This window comes from Glycine max, chromosome 16, assembly GCF_000004515.6.
Source record: "Glycine max cultivar Williams 82 chromosome 16, Glycine_max_v4.0, whole genome shotgun sequence".
Taxonomy (NCBI): Eukaryota; Viridiplantae; Streptophyta; class Magnoliopsida; order Fabales; family Fabaceae; genus Glycine; species Glycine max.
The window spans coordinates 32167366-32185943 of record NC_038252.2 but is presented as its reverse complement, the minus strand read 5'-3'; the positions used below and the strand labels follow the sequence as shown (position 1 = coordinate 32185943).

The 18578-nt window shown below is 29.8% G+C and overlaps 2 protein-coding genes across 4 annotated transcripts; one reads left to right on the top strand and one right to left on the bottom strand.

Annotated features, from left to right (window-relative positions):
• Positions 1-2607: 2607 nt before the first annotated feature.
• Positions 2608-4897, bottom strand: LOC100807278 (putative pentatricopeptide repeat-containing protein At1g12700, mitochondrial). The gene is made up of 2 exons (XM_041010530.1): positions 3525-4897; positions 2608-3461 (listed from the first exon to the last, which is right to left on the bottom strand). Exons 1-2 carry the CDS (start codon positions 4581-4583, stop codon positions 2805-2807), a joined length of 1716 nt encoding a protein of 571 aa, XP_040866464.1. The 5' UTR covers positions 4584-4897; the 3' UTR covers positions 2608-2804.
• A 3817-nt stretch (positions 4898-8714) lies between these two features.
• On the top strand, positions 8715-13453 carry LOC100790143 (tryptophan aminotransferase-related protein 4). Of its 3 annotated transcripts, none has more exons than XM_003548037.5 (7): positions 8719-8957; positions 9036-9130; positions 9876-10222; positions 10964-11258; positions 11614-11906; positions 12454-12734; positions 12964-13453. In XM_003548037.5, the coding sequence occupies exons 3-7, from the start codon at positions 9963-9965 to the stop codon at positions 13179-13181; spliced, it is 1347 nt and encodes a 448-aa protein (XP_003548085.1). In that variant the 5' UTR covers positions 8719-8957; positions 9036-9130; positions 9876-9962; the 3' UTR covers positions 13182-13453. The 3 variants fall into 3 exon arrangements, with proteins under 3 accessions (XP_014624623.1, XP_003548085.1, XP_006599460.1); XM_006599397.4 differs by having other exon boundaries at positions 8721-8957; positions 9024-9130; XM_014769137.3 differs by having other exon boundaries at positions 8715-9130; positions 12944-13127.
• The last annotated feature ends 5125 nt before the right edge of the window (positions 13454-18578 follow it).

Genomic DNA, 18578 nt, shown 5'->3' with positions numbered 1-18578 from the left:
GGCGTCGAAGATGTTGGAGCGGTGAGGATCGTTTCTGACGGCGCAGGAAAAGATCCATCTGGATATTTGAGGAGATCATAGCCATCAAGGAGAGCTTCAACTTGTTGTTTCCAATTAGGATAATTGTTGGGAAGAAGTTTGGTGACATTGGTGAAAGTGATGCAAGCAAGGGGTTTGGATGGCTCATGGAGGTTGGGAATGAAGGAGTTGTTGTCGACCATGGGAGGCAAGGGTGGGGAACGACGTCCTTAATTGAAGAAATAGGAAATGGGTGGATCGTTTAGGCTGATACTATATAGAGGAATATGTTTGTAACTTTTATTAATTTTTTATATTAGTTTACAGTGATATATATACAAGTGAACAACCCTAATATGTAGTGAATCAAGCTACCAATCTCCTAATAATTCTCAACAAATCAGAATTGGAAATAACAGATTTACACGGCTAAATAATTAAAGGAATTGAAAACTAATTATTATTATTGATATATTTTTTTCTCATTTATAAGTAAAAACTATAAATTACAAATAAAGTAAAATATAAAAGTATCATAAATAAAAAAATAATTTCAAATATTAAATAAGATAAACTATCCATTAAAAAAAATTCACACAAATCATATCTATTTTATTAAAATAATATTCATTAAAATTTTCGGTTTCAAATTTATTAACGGATTTCTTTAATTTTCTATAAAAAATATATAATTATTTCATTAATTTTATAATTCAAGAATCTAGTTTCTATGTAACTCTGGGTCTTTTAAAAAAAATGTAACAGTTGGTCTTGTCAAGAAAACTCTGTCGTACAGAAAAAATTATACAGTTTTACTTTTTAATTTATACACATAAATAATATTTTATTAAACACCAAATCTGAAAGAAAAAAAAACGATTTTCATCATCTCAAAAGGATACTTTCCAGTTTCATGTTCCTCTTCCTTCTTTGCATTTTTTCTAGGTTCATAACTTTAACAAATTCAGAGGTAAATTAGTGGGAATCCAACTGGTACGGACGATCCAATTCATGGTTCTGAGTAAAATGAACGAATTATATATGTTTCTATGAATAGAACTCGATCATGTTTGCATAATTTCATGCTTTCTCACTCGACTCCATGTATACATACAATGCATTTAATTCACTGAGTAAAATCATGCTTTACATAGATTGCCTACATAATTTCCCCAGCACCAAATACTCCTCATGATTGTATCGTGCTCCTCACTGGCATTGGACGTAAGTAAATGTCTAAAAGTAATTTTTTCTACCATAACATGAGCTATAGTAAAAGATACATTTCCACATTAGAAACATACATACCTTTAACTCTTAGCTTTTAAACGCTATTTAGTACCACTACTGTGCTAGATTAAAAATTAAAAATACATTTGTTCCTAACTAAATCCAAAGATGTGTTATTGAAAGTTGAGATAAAAAAAACCTTTAATAAAATAGATATATTGAGAAAATTCAGGATATAAAAAATATGAAAAGAGATATGTTTCCAGCATTTCCTTCTTTATTACCTTTAAATTTTTTTTGGGTATAGTATTATCATTATTTGACCCAATCATTCATCAGAGTACCATGTTTGGAGAAGACTCTATAACCTGTTAATCCAATCAAATAAAAAAAATGGAGTTTAATTTGTACCTATAAGAGCATAGACAAATCATGAAAAACAAAATAATCAATCAACAAATATTGATTGAAAATTTATAATAGATAGATTGAATGACCAACAGTAATAGTTACTCCATACTCCACTAGTATACCGCTGCCCCCACCAAACACCAAGTCCATCTAATTCTCTTTCATTTTCTTCATTTTTTTTATTAAAGTTCTGCTGCACATGTCCTACATCAATTTCATACTGTCATTCTTTAAGTTAAAAAGTATGAAGAATCAAATATAAGAGGTATAAGATTAAGAAAGAAGTGAGAGAGGAGGAAATTCATCATATGAAATAGAGAGAATGAAGATGAATGAGTGAAAACAGAAACATGTTGGAGTTTTATATTCATAAAGCAATAAGGAAAATTCTTAATTAGAACAATAAAAGATAACCTGTTGTAAACTCAATATATGAGGAAATTTTTTAGAACCACCTGTTAATAATTAAAAAAAGTATATGCAACTTGTCACCAAGATTCGTTATGGACACTGGTACATGTTACTCATGGGAACGGGTGACACACGGCAAAATTGTCACTCACAACATTGAAGCAGCAAGGCCTTGTAAGACCATAAAAGTACAGGAAACCAGCCGCAACAAATTACTCACCGGAACGCATAATCCAGAATGAGTACAACCAAAATAAGTTTTGTCCTCTCAAGAAGCTTCCATTAATTTATCAGCAATGACCTGGAGAAAAACATAAGCAACTTTAAAATCTAAGACTACTCAGATGATGCAAACAAATATGCTGTAGTTTTTAAATCTTCCTTTACTACAAAAAGACGAGGGAAATAAACAAATAAAAATAGAATTCAGTTATACTTTCTATAATCAGAGTAAATAGAGTCAACTATAAAAGTTAAGGCATTTCAAATAATGTGTCTGTTTCAGCTTGGTTTGTTATCTGAAACACTAAGAATTAACCCTGAGGGAAACAAAACCTTAAAAGTAGACGAGACAGGTAGACAAGACATTGGAAAAAAAAAATGTAGGTATGAGTTATGACTACACTAAAACAATAAAAATAAATAAAAAAATCAAATGAAAGTTATTGTTACAGTACCAAAATAAGTTAACCAGCATATGATTTTTAATCAAATGAAAATGTCCATAGTATTGGTCACTCACTATGAAAATTCACAATAACTTTATTTGTAACTGAAGATCGTTCACTATGAAAATTCCTAAAAGGTAATAGGCCTTTAGCAATCATTTCATGGAGAAGTTTCTCGGCCTTATCATTCTCATCCTTCTCAAGAAGAGAACGAATAATGATTTCAAAAGTTACAGCATTAGGGATGCAACCATTGTCTTCCATTTTTGACTTCATGGCCAAAGCTTCATCAAACATGCCCTCTTTACAAAGCCCACTGATCATGACAGTATATGTCCAGACATCTATACAATAGCCTTTAACCAAGAGATGTTGAAAAAGTGCTTGTCCTTTCTTAAGTCTTCCACCTTTACATAATCCATCAATAAGTGCAGTGTATGTGTACTTATTTGGTTGAATTCCCCGTTCCTTCATTTTCATGAATAGTGCAATTGCCTTGTCAAGGTTTTGATTTTTGCATAAACCATCTAATAAGGAATTGTAGGTGACTAGATTAGCTGGTTGACCTCTGTGGTGCATCTCTTTCGTAAGATCCAAAATAGTAGTAATTCTTCCTAATTTACACAAACCATCAATAAGAGAACTGTACGTCACTGTATCAGGAATCATATTTTTATGCAGCATTTCTCTTAGGAGATTCATGGCCTCATCCACCCTTTTACCCTTGCATAATCCATTAATAATTATATTGTAGCTGTAAACATCAGGATTTACTCCGGTTTGGACCATAACGAGGAATATCTGTTTTGCCTTCTGCACTTCACCAACTAAACAATACCCATCCATTAAAATACTATAAATAACAACATCAGGTTTTACCCCTTTTTTCGTCATCACAGCTAATAAATTTTTGCTTTCTTTCACCTTTCCTTCTTTACATAATGTATCAATCAATGTATTATAGGTATAAATATTCGGGTTGATGTTCTTCAATATCATTTCATTTAATAAACCAAATGCTTCCATTAACTGACCCGCAAGGCAAAAGCCACAAATTAGAGTAGTGTAAGTTATAACATCAGGAAAAATTCCCCTAGCATTCATTTCAGAATAAAGATCATAAGCCTCGTCTACAAGTTTATCTTTGCATAAGCCATCAATGATGGTGCTGTACATTACCACATCAGGCCTAGTTGATCTGTCTTCAATCGTTCTCAGCAACTTGATGGCGCATCTCGTTTCTCCTATTTTACATAGTCCATTGAGTAGGATCCCGTAACTAACCTGATCCATCTGAAATCCTTGTGCTACGACCTTGTCATGAAAGTGCAGTGATTTCTTGACCTCACCCTTGAGACAGAGACCTTTCATGAGTGTATTCAAGATTATGGTATTCGGCTGATAACCTAATTTTAGAATTTTGCCCAATACAGAAAAAGAAAAGGCCATTTGGCCCAAGTGGCAGAAACAATTGATGAGGATGCTCAAAGTAACAAGATCTGGCACAATTCCTTTAGCTTCCATTTGTTTAGAAAGGGAAATGACAGTGGGATAATGCTTCATCTTCACAAGGGATCCTAAAATCTTGCCAAATTCGATAATGGGTGGGATATGACGCAGAAGGAGCATGTCGTCGAACTGGGAAACAACATCATCAACAACATTGTCAATGGATGGAGGCTGAGAGTGAAAGCAAAGAGGGAAAGTGGGGTTTGGAAGGAAAGGAGGAAAGTTGGGAATGGAAAGAGAGAGAGAAGAGCTTAACCTTCTTGACAATGAGAATGAGAATGACATTGTTGTGTTGAATCGGTTTATGTGAGAGAGATCAAAGCTTATTCGAGGCATGAACTGATAGAGGGCAATGGGCTAACAATAAAATTGAGATATTCAACCTTGATTATGTTTATACCCTAAATTTGACGTGATAGCTTATCTTTAGGTAACAATTATTTTTTTCAGTTGAATGACATTGCTCTAGTGCAATTGAAATATCTTCTCGTGATCAAGTCTTCTTGTAACTACCACATCTTCAATCATTTCTCTTTTTTTTTTTCAAATTTTTATAAATACTTTTTATTTAAAATAAAAATACACAAGGATAAAATTGGATATTCACATTTTTTATCCACAATTTTAATCCCTTCATTTTAAAATTGAGACCTTTGGTTCTTCAATTTCAGAAAATTTATAATTTTGGTATAATTTTTAATTTTGTCTACTTTTTTTTGTCCAATAGAATCCTAAATCTACTATGTTCATTTAAGATATCATTAAAAAATGATTTAATTAATTATAAAGTAAAAAAATAAAAGAAACAAAACATAGACAAAATTAAATATTAAATCAAAATTATGGATTTTTTAAATTACGAAAACTAAAACTACACATCTTTTAAAATATAAGAACCAAATATTTATATTTTAAAATAAGGGACTAAAATTGTAGATTTTTTTTAACTAAGAGGATCAATTGTCTCAATTGTAAAATAAAGGAATCAATCTTAAAAATTAAGTAAAATAAAAGGATAAAAAATATATTTAAGCCTATAGTTATATAACAATATGTAAATAAAACATTTGATATTTTACATTAATTTTTATTATATCTATTATATATATTATCATTTATTTAATATTTTATCAAAAAATAAAAGTATAATTAAATTAAAAATAAAGATTATTTTTCAAATATTTTAAAATTAATCCCCAAGATCAATCACGTAACTTGAATAAATGTACACAACTAGTTGTAAATAAATATGTCGATAGAAGATTCGGTCTAATATATATGATTAATTTTATTTTTAATAAAACATTGTTCTTTTTTATTATTATATTTATCATTTTATGAAATTTTTAATTTGATAAATTTCTTGATTTTTAAATTGATAACTTATCATTATAGAGATAGGGTTGTGAAAATGAGATACAAATTTTTTTATAATGTTAAATTTAATTATTTGTTAGGTAACGGAAGTGGATGTGCAGAACAACCTAGTGCCAAGCAGTAAAAATCGTTAGGTAACGGAAGTATTTAAATATTAATAAATATCATTAATGTTAATATATATATATATATATATATATATATATATATATATATATATATATATATATATATATATATGATGTGCATGCATATACGAATGTACATAATTTATATATATTTTTTAATTAATGAAATTTTTTAATTTTTAAATATCAAAGATCATTAGGCCTAATTTATTAATATTTATATATTTTTTAATTTCAGATTTAGTATCCAAGACAACATAAACAAAGAAATTAAGACCTGAAAGAGAAAGTCATAATCTTCAAACTTAAGCTGCTACGATAAAAAAAAAAAAGAATTTCAGGATCTTTTCCTAACCCTTAAGAGAGTTTATTGATATCTAGGGTACTAAAAAGGTCCAAATCCAACTCAAAAAACAAAATATAAAAATAACAGAAGTGTTGCTAAGATTCGAACAATACATTAAAGGTGATGGTATCCGACTGATCACCTAATTTTAGAATTTTCTCCAATACAGAAAAAGAAAAGGTCATTTGGCCCGGTGACAGGAATGAAATAATTGACGAGGATGTTCAAAGTAACAATGCATTTGTTTAGAAAGAAAAGAATGGCAAGTGGGATAATGCTTCATCTTTAAAATGATCCTAACATCTTGTTAAATTAGATGGTGGGTGGGGTATGACGCACAAGGAGCATGTCATTGAATTGGGGAACACATCATCAACAACATTGTCATTGTCAATGGGGAGGCTAAGTGAAAGCAAGGAGGGGAAGTGAGGTTTGAAAGAAAAGAGCTGAACCTTCTTGACAATGAAAATGACATTGTTGTGTTGAATCGGTTTATGTGAGAGACATCAAAGCTTAGTTTGCTCAGATTTGAGGAATGAACTGATAGAGGGCAATGTGCTAACAATAAGATTGAGATACTCAGCTTTGACTATGTTTATACACTTTGTCCACTGTCATGGACGGCTTGAGAAAGCGAGGTAGGTCTTTCACCATAAGAAAGAATTATCAACCATTAGATATATTCATTAAAACATTAGATGGCTGAGATTTTTTTAACTTTTTTTCCATTTAATTTTCTCTTTCCAAGTTTATCTCTCTACTCCTAGGGGAAACGATGGAAAGGGAGCATGTTTTTTTTTTTTTAATCATCAAATGGGATAAAATTTTAATTAATATCCAAAAGGGATAAGACAACTTTTAAATTGATGAAATATTATTAACCTTTCTTTATTATTTCATAAATAAATAAATTAGAAATCAAAATAAAACACCTAAACATTACAATCCTAGATAAACAATACATCATGCATATATTAAAGCACAAAATAGAACAAATATTTAAAAAAATAAAAGAGAAAAGAAAAACTTAAAACCAAAACTAACATTCCTAATATCCTATTTGCTATTCCTATGTATACAAACAAATAATATCACATTACACACCTCACTTTACATGTAAGAGAAAAAAGTAAATTGTATAATGGTACAGAAAAACGAACGTTGGACATAAAATTTTGATTGCTGAAAAAAATGGACTTAATAAAAATAAAGGAAAATAGAAAGAGAGAGAGTTATGTATCTTATATTAATCAACAAATGTCACACATTTCTATCTTTATATGTATTACAAAAGAAAAATGATAAAATAAATGAAATGGTATAAATATTCTAAAGATAGCGTATCGAGTTTTACTGTACCATGATGTTCTTATTTTTTAGGCATGTAGTTTACGATCTTATCTTCTGATAATGGCTTCTTTTTTTTTTTTTTCACATGATCTTATTGTTAGGCTTGCAATTTTATGACCTTATCTTTAGGTAACAACTTTTTTTTCAGTTGGATGGCATTGCTAAAGTGTAATTGAAATATCTTCTCGTGACCCGATCTTCTTGTAACTATCACATCTTCTATCATTCTTTTTTTTTTTTCAAAAATCTTTTAAATACTATTTATTTAAAATATAAAAATACATTAGGATAAAATTGGATATTCACATGTTTGATCCACAATTTTAATCCCTTCATGTTAAAATTGAGATCTTTGATTCTCCAATTTTAGGAAATTTTTAATTTTGGTAAAAATTTTAATTTTGTCTATGTTTTTTTTTTCTAGTAAAATCCTAAACCTAATGTATTTATTTAAGATATCATTAAAAAATAATTTAATTAATTATAAAATAAAAAATAGAAGAAATAAAACATAAACAAAATTAAATATTAAAACAAAATTGTGGATTTTCTAAATTAGGAGAACTAAAACTACATATTTTCTAACATATGAGAACAAAATGTTTATATTTTAAAATAAGAGACTAAAATTATAGATTTTTTAAAATAAGATGATCAATTGTCTCAATTGTAAAATAAAGGGACCAATATTACAAACTAAGTAAAATAGAGAAACAAAAATTATATTTAAGCCTATAATTATATAATGGTATGTAAATAAAATATGATATTTTATATTAATTTGTATTATATCTATTATATATTATCATTTATTTAATATTTTATCAAAAAATAAAAGTATAATTAAATCAAAAAATCAATCCAATCCAAATTACATCATATTAGATCAAATTGGATTGTATTAGATTAAAATTTTAAACAAAATCAATTAGATGATTAATTTAAAAAGTCAAAATAAATGGATGAAATAATTTTTCTTTTCAAGATCGATCTAATTGAATCTGCCACTATTCTATTGTAAGGCCCAGATTTTTTCCAATTAGGAAAATCAAATACTATTTTTATATCAAATAATTCCGTTCACGGGAATGGTAGCTGAGAGAGATGTGAAACATATTATATATATTACATGAAAAAAATGTGAGAATCATAGAGGAGGACATGTAGGGCTACCCACCTACAATAATTTGTCCAATGAAGCCAGCTAATTGATTAGGCAGACTATCCGTAGGAAAAAGAAGTGACTACACGCCACTTTCAGTTTCTTGAATTTGAAAACTCTTTTTTAGAAGCTCTTCAAATTAAGAAGTACTAGTAATTTCTTCCAATGAAACCAGCTAATTGATTAGACAGACTATCCGTAGGAAAAAGCAGTTGATATAATTGTTAAACCTACCCTCATTAATTATGTGAGCTACAATAATTTGTTTCTTCCTTCCCAGAACTAAATAAACCTCCTTCGACTCTGCAGGGCACATTTCTCCATATCAGACCACACCTCTCTTTTCTGTAAGCCTCTTATTGGTTCCCTAACGAATGTTGTTAATTACATTGTTGTTCTGACTATTTATTCAGCTTCGGTTGTAGCCACGGATTCATGACAGAGATTATCAACTCATGCTTAGTTCGAAGACTATTTTAACTGTTTTAGTTTTGAGTTCAGAATAAAGCACGCAGCAGAGGTATCTATCTCCTCAGCTTAAAGCTTTTCAATTCATCACTTTGAATATTATTTTTGTTTTTTTAGTGAGCTATAACACAATCAGACTTGAAAAATAGTATCTTATAGAAAAGTCAATTACAAATTTTCTTGTGAAATATAACCACTAAATCACATGAAAAAAATATGCAATAATCGAGAATTAAAAAGTTGAGTTTTAGGATTTAAGGTTTTATCTCCTTTTAGAAATACCAGAGCCATACAATTGGTGTGCAGTCTTCTCCAATCTTCTATCTTTATTACATTTTTATTTTGTTTTTCTAATTCTTTTTTTAACTATTTAATTAGTTAGCTTTATTTTGTTTTTCATTTTTTTAATTAGTTACATGACATATCACAAATAACTTTAAAATTGCTGACTGATATGATCGACCACATGATCACATTTAACTGCACAAGCAAATTGAGTTAGGAAAATAATTATAATCTGATATTTCTAAAATTTTAGAAATTAAATGCAAAGAATAAAATTCAAAGGACTACATATAAATTTGGTGTATTTTCAGAATAAAAAAACATATTTAATCCCTCTATATAATAATGAGGTAGGAACGGGGAAGAATTTTCAAATATTAATGTGAATACAATTTTCTCCTATAGTTCATTATATTTCGACCGTCTTAATTTGTCCTTACTCTTGAAAACTTATTAAGCTGAAATTTTTACCTATATCTAAATGCATGGACAACATGGCTACTTCACTTCAGAAATCTCGAAGTGCAACCAAGAAATTGCTTGAAGATTTCACAAAGAAACGAAGACTAGAATCGCCAAAAGAACAAGTCCAAAGTCCAATGAAATTAAAATTTATTATTGTATTGTGTGCCTCAATTAGCACGTTTGTATGTATGGGAGAATGGGAGCCAACTTGGAGCACAAGAGCTGCAGAAGAAGCTGAGGCTGTGGCAGCAATACCATGTTCAGGACATGGAAGAGCCTACTTAGATGGTCTTATTCTTAAAGATATGAATAAGTCTCGTTGTGAATGCAATTCATGCTATGCTGGATCTGACTGCTCCCAGTTTTTATCTGATTGTCCTGCCAACGCTGATGGGTAATCCTAGCTTTCTCATAAATTCAATAATCTATTAACTGCTAATTCAACCATGGTCTTAACATTGCAATAGTTTTGGACATGTTGATTTTATTTTTTTTTACCTTCCAGGGAAGTTGATATAATATTGTTTAATGGAAGTCATAGGGATTAGGTAAATATCTTGCATCATTAGAAAGTCAAAGATATTAAAAGAGCTGAATATTTTGAGTATCATTGGATGATAAATGACCTGCACCTATTTTATATATTAAATGGTTCATCTAAACGTTTAACATTAGAGATCATTAATTAATTAACATAATATTAATGCTACCTATCCAGTACTACTTAAATTAGTTAAGTAAAATTAAATATTAACATTGTAATGTATAAATTTATCCCGCAAAATTTAAAATCACATAAAAAAAATTAAACAAGAGTAACAAAATATAATCTTTGTCAACAAACCATTTAGATCACCTCGATTTAATATTATTTTCGGTCACCAATATTAAATAATCTTACCCTTTAAATAAGTGATCAAAAGTTTAATTCATATGTATATATGTAAAAATATATATGTTAAGAGAAGTTAATGTCCCAAAGGAATCTCCGTATCTAGATAGGATAATTTTTAGTTCTCAGTTGAGATAGATATAGGTGCACAAATATATATATATATATATATATATATATATATATATATATATATATATAGTTTTTTTAACTGATAAAATTGATTGAATATGTTTATTGCAGTGGTGATCCATATTTTATGGAGCCATTTTGGATGCAACATGCAGCAAGTAGTGCCATTCTAGTATCAGGATGGCATAGAATGAGTTATTCTTATAGCGATGGATCAGTCATCTCACAACTATTGGTTGAGTACATAAAAAAAGTTCATGGCATCGTTGGGAATGCAATCACCGAAGGAAAGTACATCGTATTTGGAAGTGGCTCAACTCAACTTCTCAATGCTGCTGTTTATGCCTTGTCTCCCGACCCATCAATGTCTCCAGCAAAAGTGGTAGCCACAGCACCATATTACCCGGTGAGTTCCATTAATTAATACTTAGCCACGGTCCCATATTATTTCTTTTTCCTTCTTTTTCTCTTCGCCAATATGTAAGTTTCAATAAAATACTTATTTAAACAAAACTTAGATGTAGTTCTTTAAGTGTAGTTTTGCTGTTGTTTTAAAATTAAAATGATAGTTTTGTTTATCTCGATCATTTATGTTAACCTCTTAATACAAGCATTTATCTTATAAATCACAGAATAGCAACGCTTAAGAAACTATAACTAGGTTTTTCTAATACTTTTGGTTATGTATACATTTATTTATATGTTTATGAAATTAGATAGATAGATAGATGACATAAATTATGCTAAACTCTTTGACACAGCTCTATAGAGAACAAACGCAATTTTTTAATTCTAGGGATTTTAGTTATGAAGGAGACACATCCTTGTGGAAAAACAACACAAATAGCAGCTTCAGATTTATTGAGTTTGTGACTTCACCAAACAATCCAGATGGAAAGTTGAACAAGGGAATTCTCAAAGGCTCTGATGTGAAAACCATTTATGATCGAGCCTATTATTGGCCACATTTCACTGCTATTCCTTCACCAGCTGATGACGATCTCATGCTGTTTTCAATTTCCAAACTCACAGGCCATGCTGGGAGTAGATTTGGGTGAGATAAATCACTATGAAACTTTCATCGTGCTAATTACATAATTAATTTAATGTGATTAAGATTAATGAATTATAACTCCGTTGAAGACTTTTTTTTTGCCTCTTAATATAAAGTTTGTATTTTTTATGATTATTCGTTTTGGAATATATAGATTGGCATAAAATAACAGTTATAACTTTAAAGATTACCTGAGAATTTGAGAACTCATACAAGTTGTTAGAGAGCCTGAATCACTTATATTGGAGCTGAGGTGCCCTATGTATGGTCAAGAATTTGTTGGCTTTCGATCGATCTTATCTTCATAAATATATGAAATTTAAGGATAAAAAATGTTCTATATTTAATTTGAATTCGGCCAGTGCATGTAAAACTTTCAGATCAAAATTAAAGTCAACATTTACTTAGAATCATGAATTACTTTTCTTTTCAGATAAATATTGTTGATAATATAAAGTGAGTGTAACACTTTCAGATCAAAATTAAACTCTATTTTTATCAACTAATAAGTAACACATAAGTGTTATATATTGTGATTTTCTAACAGATGGGCAATAATAAAGGATGAGGCAGTATACCAAAAGATGATGATATATTTGAGATTGAGCGCCATGGGAGTTTCCCGTGACGTTCAGCTGAGAGTTTTAAAGCTTTTGGACGTGGCTACTGAGGGAGATGGAAAAGAAATATTTCAATTTACATATTCAACAATGAGAGATCGTTGGATAAGGTTGAAACAAATCATATATAAATCAAAACGATTTTCTCTACAGAAATTGTCTCCCCAGTACTGTACCTTTTTCAAGAGGGTCAGAGATCCTTCACCAGGTAAATGTCAATTTCTGATCACATTTTTAGGTTTTATCGTTTTTTTAATTATGTGTATAAATACTACATTTGTTCCTAACCATTTTAACTTTGATTGTGCCTTACGCCATTTATTTCATCAATTTTATGAAGAATTGATTAATTGCCGTCTAACTTCACCAGCCCAATAAAAAGTTGAGTAAATATATGCAGTTTTCTCCCTTGTTTAGATAACAATTTGGTTTCACAGCGTACGCTTGGTTGAAGTGTGAGAGACAACAAGACATGAATTGCTATGAAACCCTAAAAGCTGCTGGCATCATTGGCCGTAAAGGAAGTAACTTTAGTGCAGATGAACGTTACGTGCGTCTCAGTCTTATTAAGAGCCAAGATGATTTTGAGATACTAACAAATAAGCTCAGAAGTCTTGTTGCAAAGGAATGGGAATCCAACCCAGCTTCCATTTAATTGTGAGGAGTTTGCATATTGAAACCTAAATAAAGGTCACAATCACAGTCAGATTATCAAAATATCTGCACATGCGTTGGGAACATGCTTGTTGAATAAAGTCTGATGGCCTACATTGAGAAAAAATAGTTGTGTCATGCTAAATATGACCCATCAAGGTAACTTGAATAAATGTACACCACTAATTATGAATAAATGTGTCGGTGTAAGATTTGATCTATTATATATGATCAATTTTAATTTTAATAAAATATTATTCTTTTTCATTATTATATTTATTATTTTATGAAAATATTAATTTGATAAATTTTTTGATTTTTAAGTTGATAACTTGTTATCATTATAGAAATAGAGATTGTGATAATGAAATATAAATGTTTTATAATGTTAATTTTAATTATTTGTTATCATAAAATTATTTTGAATAAGATGTCAATAATCTTAATAGACTAATATTTTGTAATGATCTTTAGTATTTAAATATTAATAAATCTCATTTATTAAAAAAATATATAAATGATATACATGCAGATATAATTGTTAAACCTACCCTCATTAATTAAAGTTTAAGTCCTTTTCTTATAATTCAAACAATTAAGTTCAACTCTCAATTCTTTCCTAAGCATCTAAAATTATGGTAAAATGGTGATCAAACATCTCATATAGATAAGATTAATAAGAAAAGAATCATTTGAAAAATTCAAATAAATATAAAACAGTGCAATTAGGTCAAATAACTAAGCTAGCCCAGCCCAATCCTAGAAAACAGGATTCTACTAACATAGGCATGGTAGTACCCAAAATAACATAAACAAAGGAATCAAAACCAAAAAGAATTGTATGAAAAAGTCACAATTCTCAAACCTAAGTCGCTACGAACAAAAGAGTTTCAGGAACTTTTCCTAACCCTTAAGAGAGTTTATTTATATCTAAGGGATAAAAAAGGTTCAAATCCAACTCCAAACAAAATATAAAAAATAACCGAAACAAGGAGTGATGCACGCCACACGAGTATAGCAGGTGCCACACCCCTCTATGGCCCTCTCTACCAAGGTTTTTCTCCCCTTCATGTGTGCCAACACCCCCACACTCCTTGTGGCCTCTGCCTTATATTTTCTTCAATTCCTTCGTTGTGTTTGAAGAGTTTATTGAAATGTGTGTATTCTCACACATATGATGCTTTATTTGTATTCTAATAATGTTCTAGTTTAGGATCCAATGAATGAATGGAATCCATAATTTCCAGGCCAAAAGGTAACTTGTTCCATGATGAAATCTTGGGGGAAATCCTTCACAGACTTCCAGCAAAAACCCTTTTGAAATGCACAACTGTATGCAAGTCATGGAAGTCCCTCATCACACACCCTTCCTTCATCTCCACCATATCCACTCCCCCTCCCTTCTCCTCCTTCGCTATTTTCTCCGCCACGACGACCCGTTTCTCACCTACCCATCTATCCTCCGCCTTCCCTCCATCCCCAGTCACCAATTCTCCGAGGTTGCTATTTGCGATGGCCTCTTTGCATTGCTACCCTGGAGTGTGCAAATATCTAATAATCATCTGCAACCCTTCTGTTTAAGTGATGAAAAAGTACGGTGTAGTGGAGTCTTGGAACAAGGTATTTGCCTTTAATCCAAGCGAATTTTGGTTGGAAGCACTGCCTTTCGGGACGATGATCAATGATGCAACAGCTCCACTGTCAGCATTGTGTGTGAGGAACAACGGAGAGGTGTTGCTGGCCATGAATGAGGCGGGAAAGGGACATCTGTTTTCGTTGGTCACTGGACATGGAGAGGATAAGATTTACGGATCTTAAATATGGAGTGGACACAATCTTTATTCAGCTTATTATTCTGAGAGCTTAGTTTTACTGAACAAACACCAAGTGCTGTGCTATCTTACTGAAGAGGTAATGCCATCATGTGTATATGTATTTTTTACATTTTGATTTAGCTTATTGGTTTTTGAATGGACTACACATCATTAATTCCAAGTACAAGGAGTGTACACCAAGTCTTAATTTGTCTACATTTCTTGTTTGTGAATTCCAAAGTTTTTGTTTCTGCTAATAGATTCTGCTTGCTTGAAATTATTAGAGATTGTGTTGTGCCAAAAGTTCTTTCTGTATTTTGGGTTGTCACGTTAGTTCAACTCATCATGCTGTGCAGTGTACGCCCTTTTTTATGACGGTAGTTTTTGCTCCCAACGGAATTGGAACATCCAGGTGTTTATAAAGTGCAATGTGCAAAAAACTAAAAAACAAGGTGAAATTTTTCTTCTGCAAATTTCACATCCAAATTTACAAAGCATTACCTGAATTCGGCACACAATTGCACCATTCTTCACAGAGAGCTTTCTTTTTCTTAGGCTTCGCTGTCTTCAGATAAATAATCCCATTCACAGGAATGGTAGTTGAGACAGATGTCAAACATATCATAGAGGAGGACATGTGGGGCTACCCACCTACAATAATTTGTCCAATGAAATCAGCTAATTGATTAGACAGACTATCCGTAGGAAAAAAAGTGACTACACACCACTTTCAGTTTCTTGAATTTGAAAACTCTTTTTTAGAAGCTCTTCAAATTAAGAAGTAGTAGTAGTTTCTTCCTTCCCAGAACTATATAAACCTGCTTCGACTGTGCAGGGCACATTTCTCGATATCTGACCACACCTCTGTTTTCTGTTAGCCTCTTATTGGTTCCCTAACGAATGTTGTTAATTACATTGTTGTTCTGACTATTTATTCAGCTTCGGTTGTAGCCACGGACGCATCTCTTGGGCTTGTTGACCAATTAGGGGTAAATTTTTTTTTCAATTTTTGATATATTTAAAGAAATTACTCAAAACACGATAAGCAGTAACCTTAGAAGTCGTAATAACTGTTACGACTTGTTATTGAAGTTGTAAAAATATTTACAACTTGAGTACAAATCTTTCTTTTTTTACAACTTTAAAGTTGTACTATTAGTTTTTGTTTTTTACCATGGAAGTCGTATTTTATTTTACGACTTTAAAGTTATAAAATTATTTTATTCTTTTTTAAAGGTTTATGACTTCAAAGTGAAAAATCTGATTTTTTAATTGCTTTTTTACTATTTCTAGACATTTGTTAACCTATTTCTTTTTATTTTCATAAATGTGTTTTTTCTTTTGAGTTTAATATTGTTTATAGTTTTATTTTTATTTTAAATAAAAAAGTTTAAAAAATATATTTAAATATATAATAAATAATATTAAGTTAATTTTATTAATATATTTTTTGTGATTTTATGTTATATGTTATTATTTTATTTTAATGTTTTATTATTTAAAACATGTTATATATTTTTTTAATATAGTTTACTTTAAATATTTTTTTATTTAAAGTTTAAATTATCTATCAATAAAAATAAAAAACTTTTAAAGTCGTAAAATAAAATATGACTTTCATTTTAAAAAACAAAAAAAAAATAATACGACTTTAAAGTCATAAAAGAAATAAGATTTTCACGGAATGATTTCAGTTAAAAAAATTTAAAAAATAACAAGTCGTAACATGTGTTGATTATTTAAGTATTTTTTTAATATCTGAAAAATATTTTTTTTATTTTGTATTTCCTCTTTGTCATTGTGTTCGTCATTTTCAGTGATTCTGAAAATATTTTTGAATTTTTCTTTTGGTTCTTTGATTTTTTCTATGACAACTGCTGGTATATTTTTTCATCAAATGATCACTGGTAAAACGAAAGTTAATATAATGACAAGGAGGAGATTCAAAATATAAATAAATAAATATAAGAGGTAAAAGTCGATAAAAATTTATTACTAATCGGATGAAAAATCAAAAAATAAAACTAAAAATATATTTAAGCCTTTAATTTTTTGTAAATTTTAAAATAAATAATTATTAAATTATATGCAATAATCTTGAATGCTAATTAAATTTTTAATTAGATGATATATATATATATATATATATATATATATATATATATCATCTAATTAAAAATTTAATTAGCAAGATTATTGCATATAATTTAATATATATAAACTAACCACAACATTAGTTATATTTTAAAAATATTAAAATGAACATGATTATTTTTCAACAATGTTTTAAGTTATGTGCCAAAAAAAAAACTATTCTTAAATTAAAATATTTTATAACATTAATATACTTAATAGAAAATGTTAATCCAATATGATTCCTGAAAAGGAAAAATATATCAAATGCCCAAATTAAAACAACCATTTAACAAAACTTCATAGATAGCCAAGATAACAAATGAGCTATAGACTACTATTGCAATACTAAGACCAAAGGTTAAATTCATTAGCAGTTAGTAGATTGAAATTATGAGAAGGATTTACCCTGCAGCATTAGCAGCACAATCAGATAACAACTTGGAGCAATCAGATCCACCATAGCATGGATTGCACTCACAAACAGGTTCATGGCCTTTTAGAATAAGACCATCTAAGTAGACTCTTCCATGTCCTGAGCATGGTATGGCTGCCACAGCCTCTGCTTCTTCTGCAGCTCTACTGCTCCAAGTTGGCTCCCATTCTCCCCTACAAACAAACACGTTTGATGCACACAATAATATTAAAATGAATGCTAAATTCATTGCACTTGTTTTTTTGGCCATTCTCTTTAATTTGTACGTAGCTTTTCTTATGAAATAGTAATATTCAATCAATTTCTTGGTTGAACTTTGAGATTTCTGTGAAATGAAGTGACCCATGCCTATGCATTTATTTAGAGATATAGGTTTCACCATAATGAGTTGCATTCTAAATTATTCTGAACTGTTTCAAACTATGACATGGACACAATTTGAGAATAAACGTTATCATGTGATTTAAGTGTTTTTTAAGAAACAATTCTCATTTTAATTCACAGTTCAGTTAATTATTAATTTAGAAGTAATTCTCATTTTGGTTCATAGCTTCAGTTATAAGTCAATTCAACGTCAGTTTAGTTCAATTACTGGTTTCAACTGTCCCAAGCATGTACTTCGATGAAACTTTGGTCGATCTGATTGTTCCAAGTTATTATCTGATTGTGTTGCTAACGCCGGAAGGCAAACCCTTCTCACAAATTCAACATGTTATTTGAAAAAATGTCTATGAATGTGTTTCAAATGAATTACACGTTACTGAAAGAACACAAAAGAAATTCAAATCCAAACATTAGGTTAATTATTCAAAGCTAGGTTTTTTTTATCATGGATCTTAAAGTGAACTAATTCAAAGTTGGGAAAACCTCTGTTTTAGGATTCTCTTTGGATCTGAACTGCTTCGGACCCTTATCAAATTATATATTTTTAGATAAACCTCTGTTCTTGCAATCTGTTTCTTGGTGACTTACAATTGCACTCGCTACTAGGCCTCGGAGGAAATTATGTATTTCG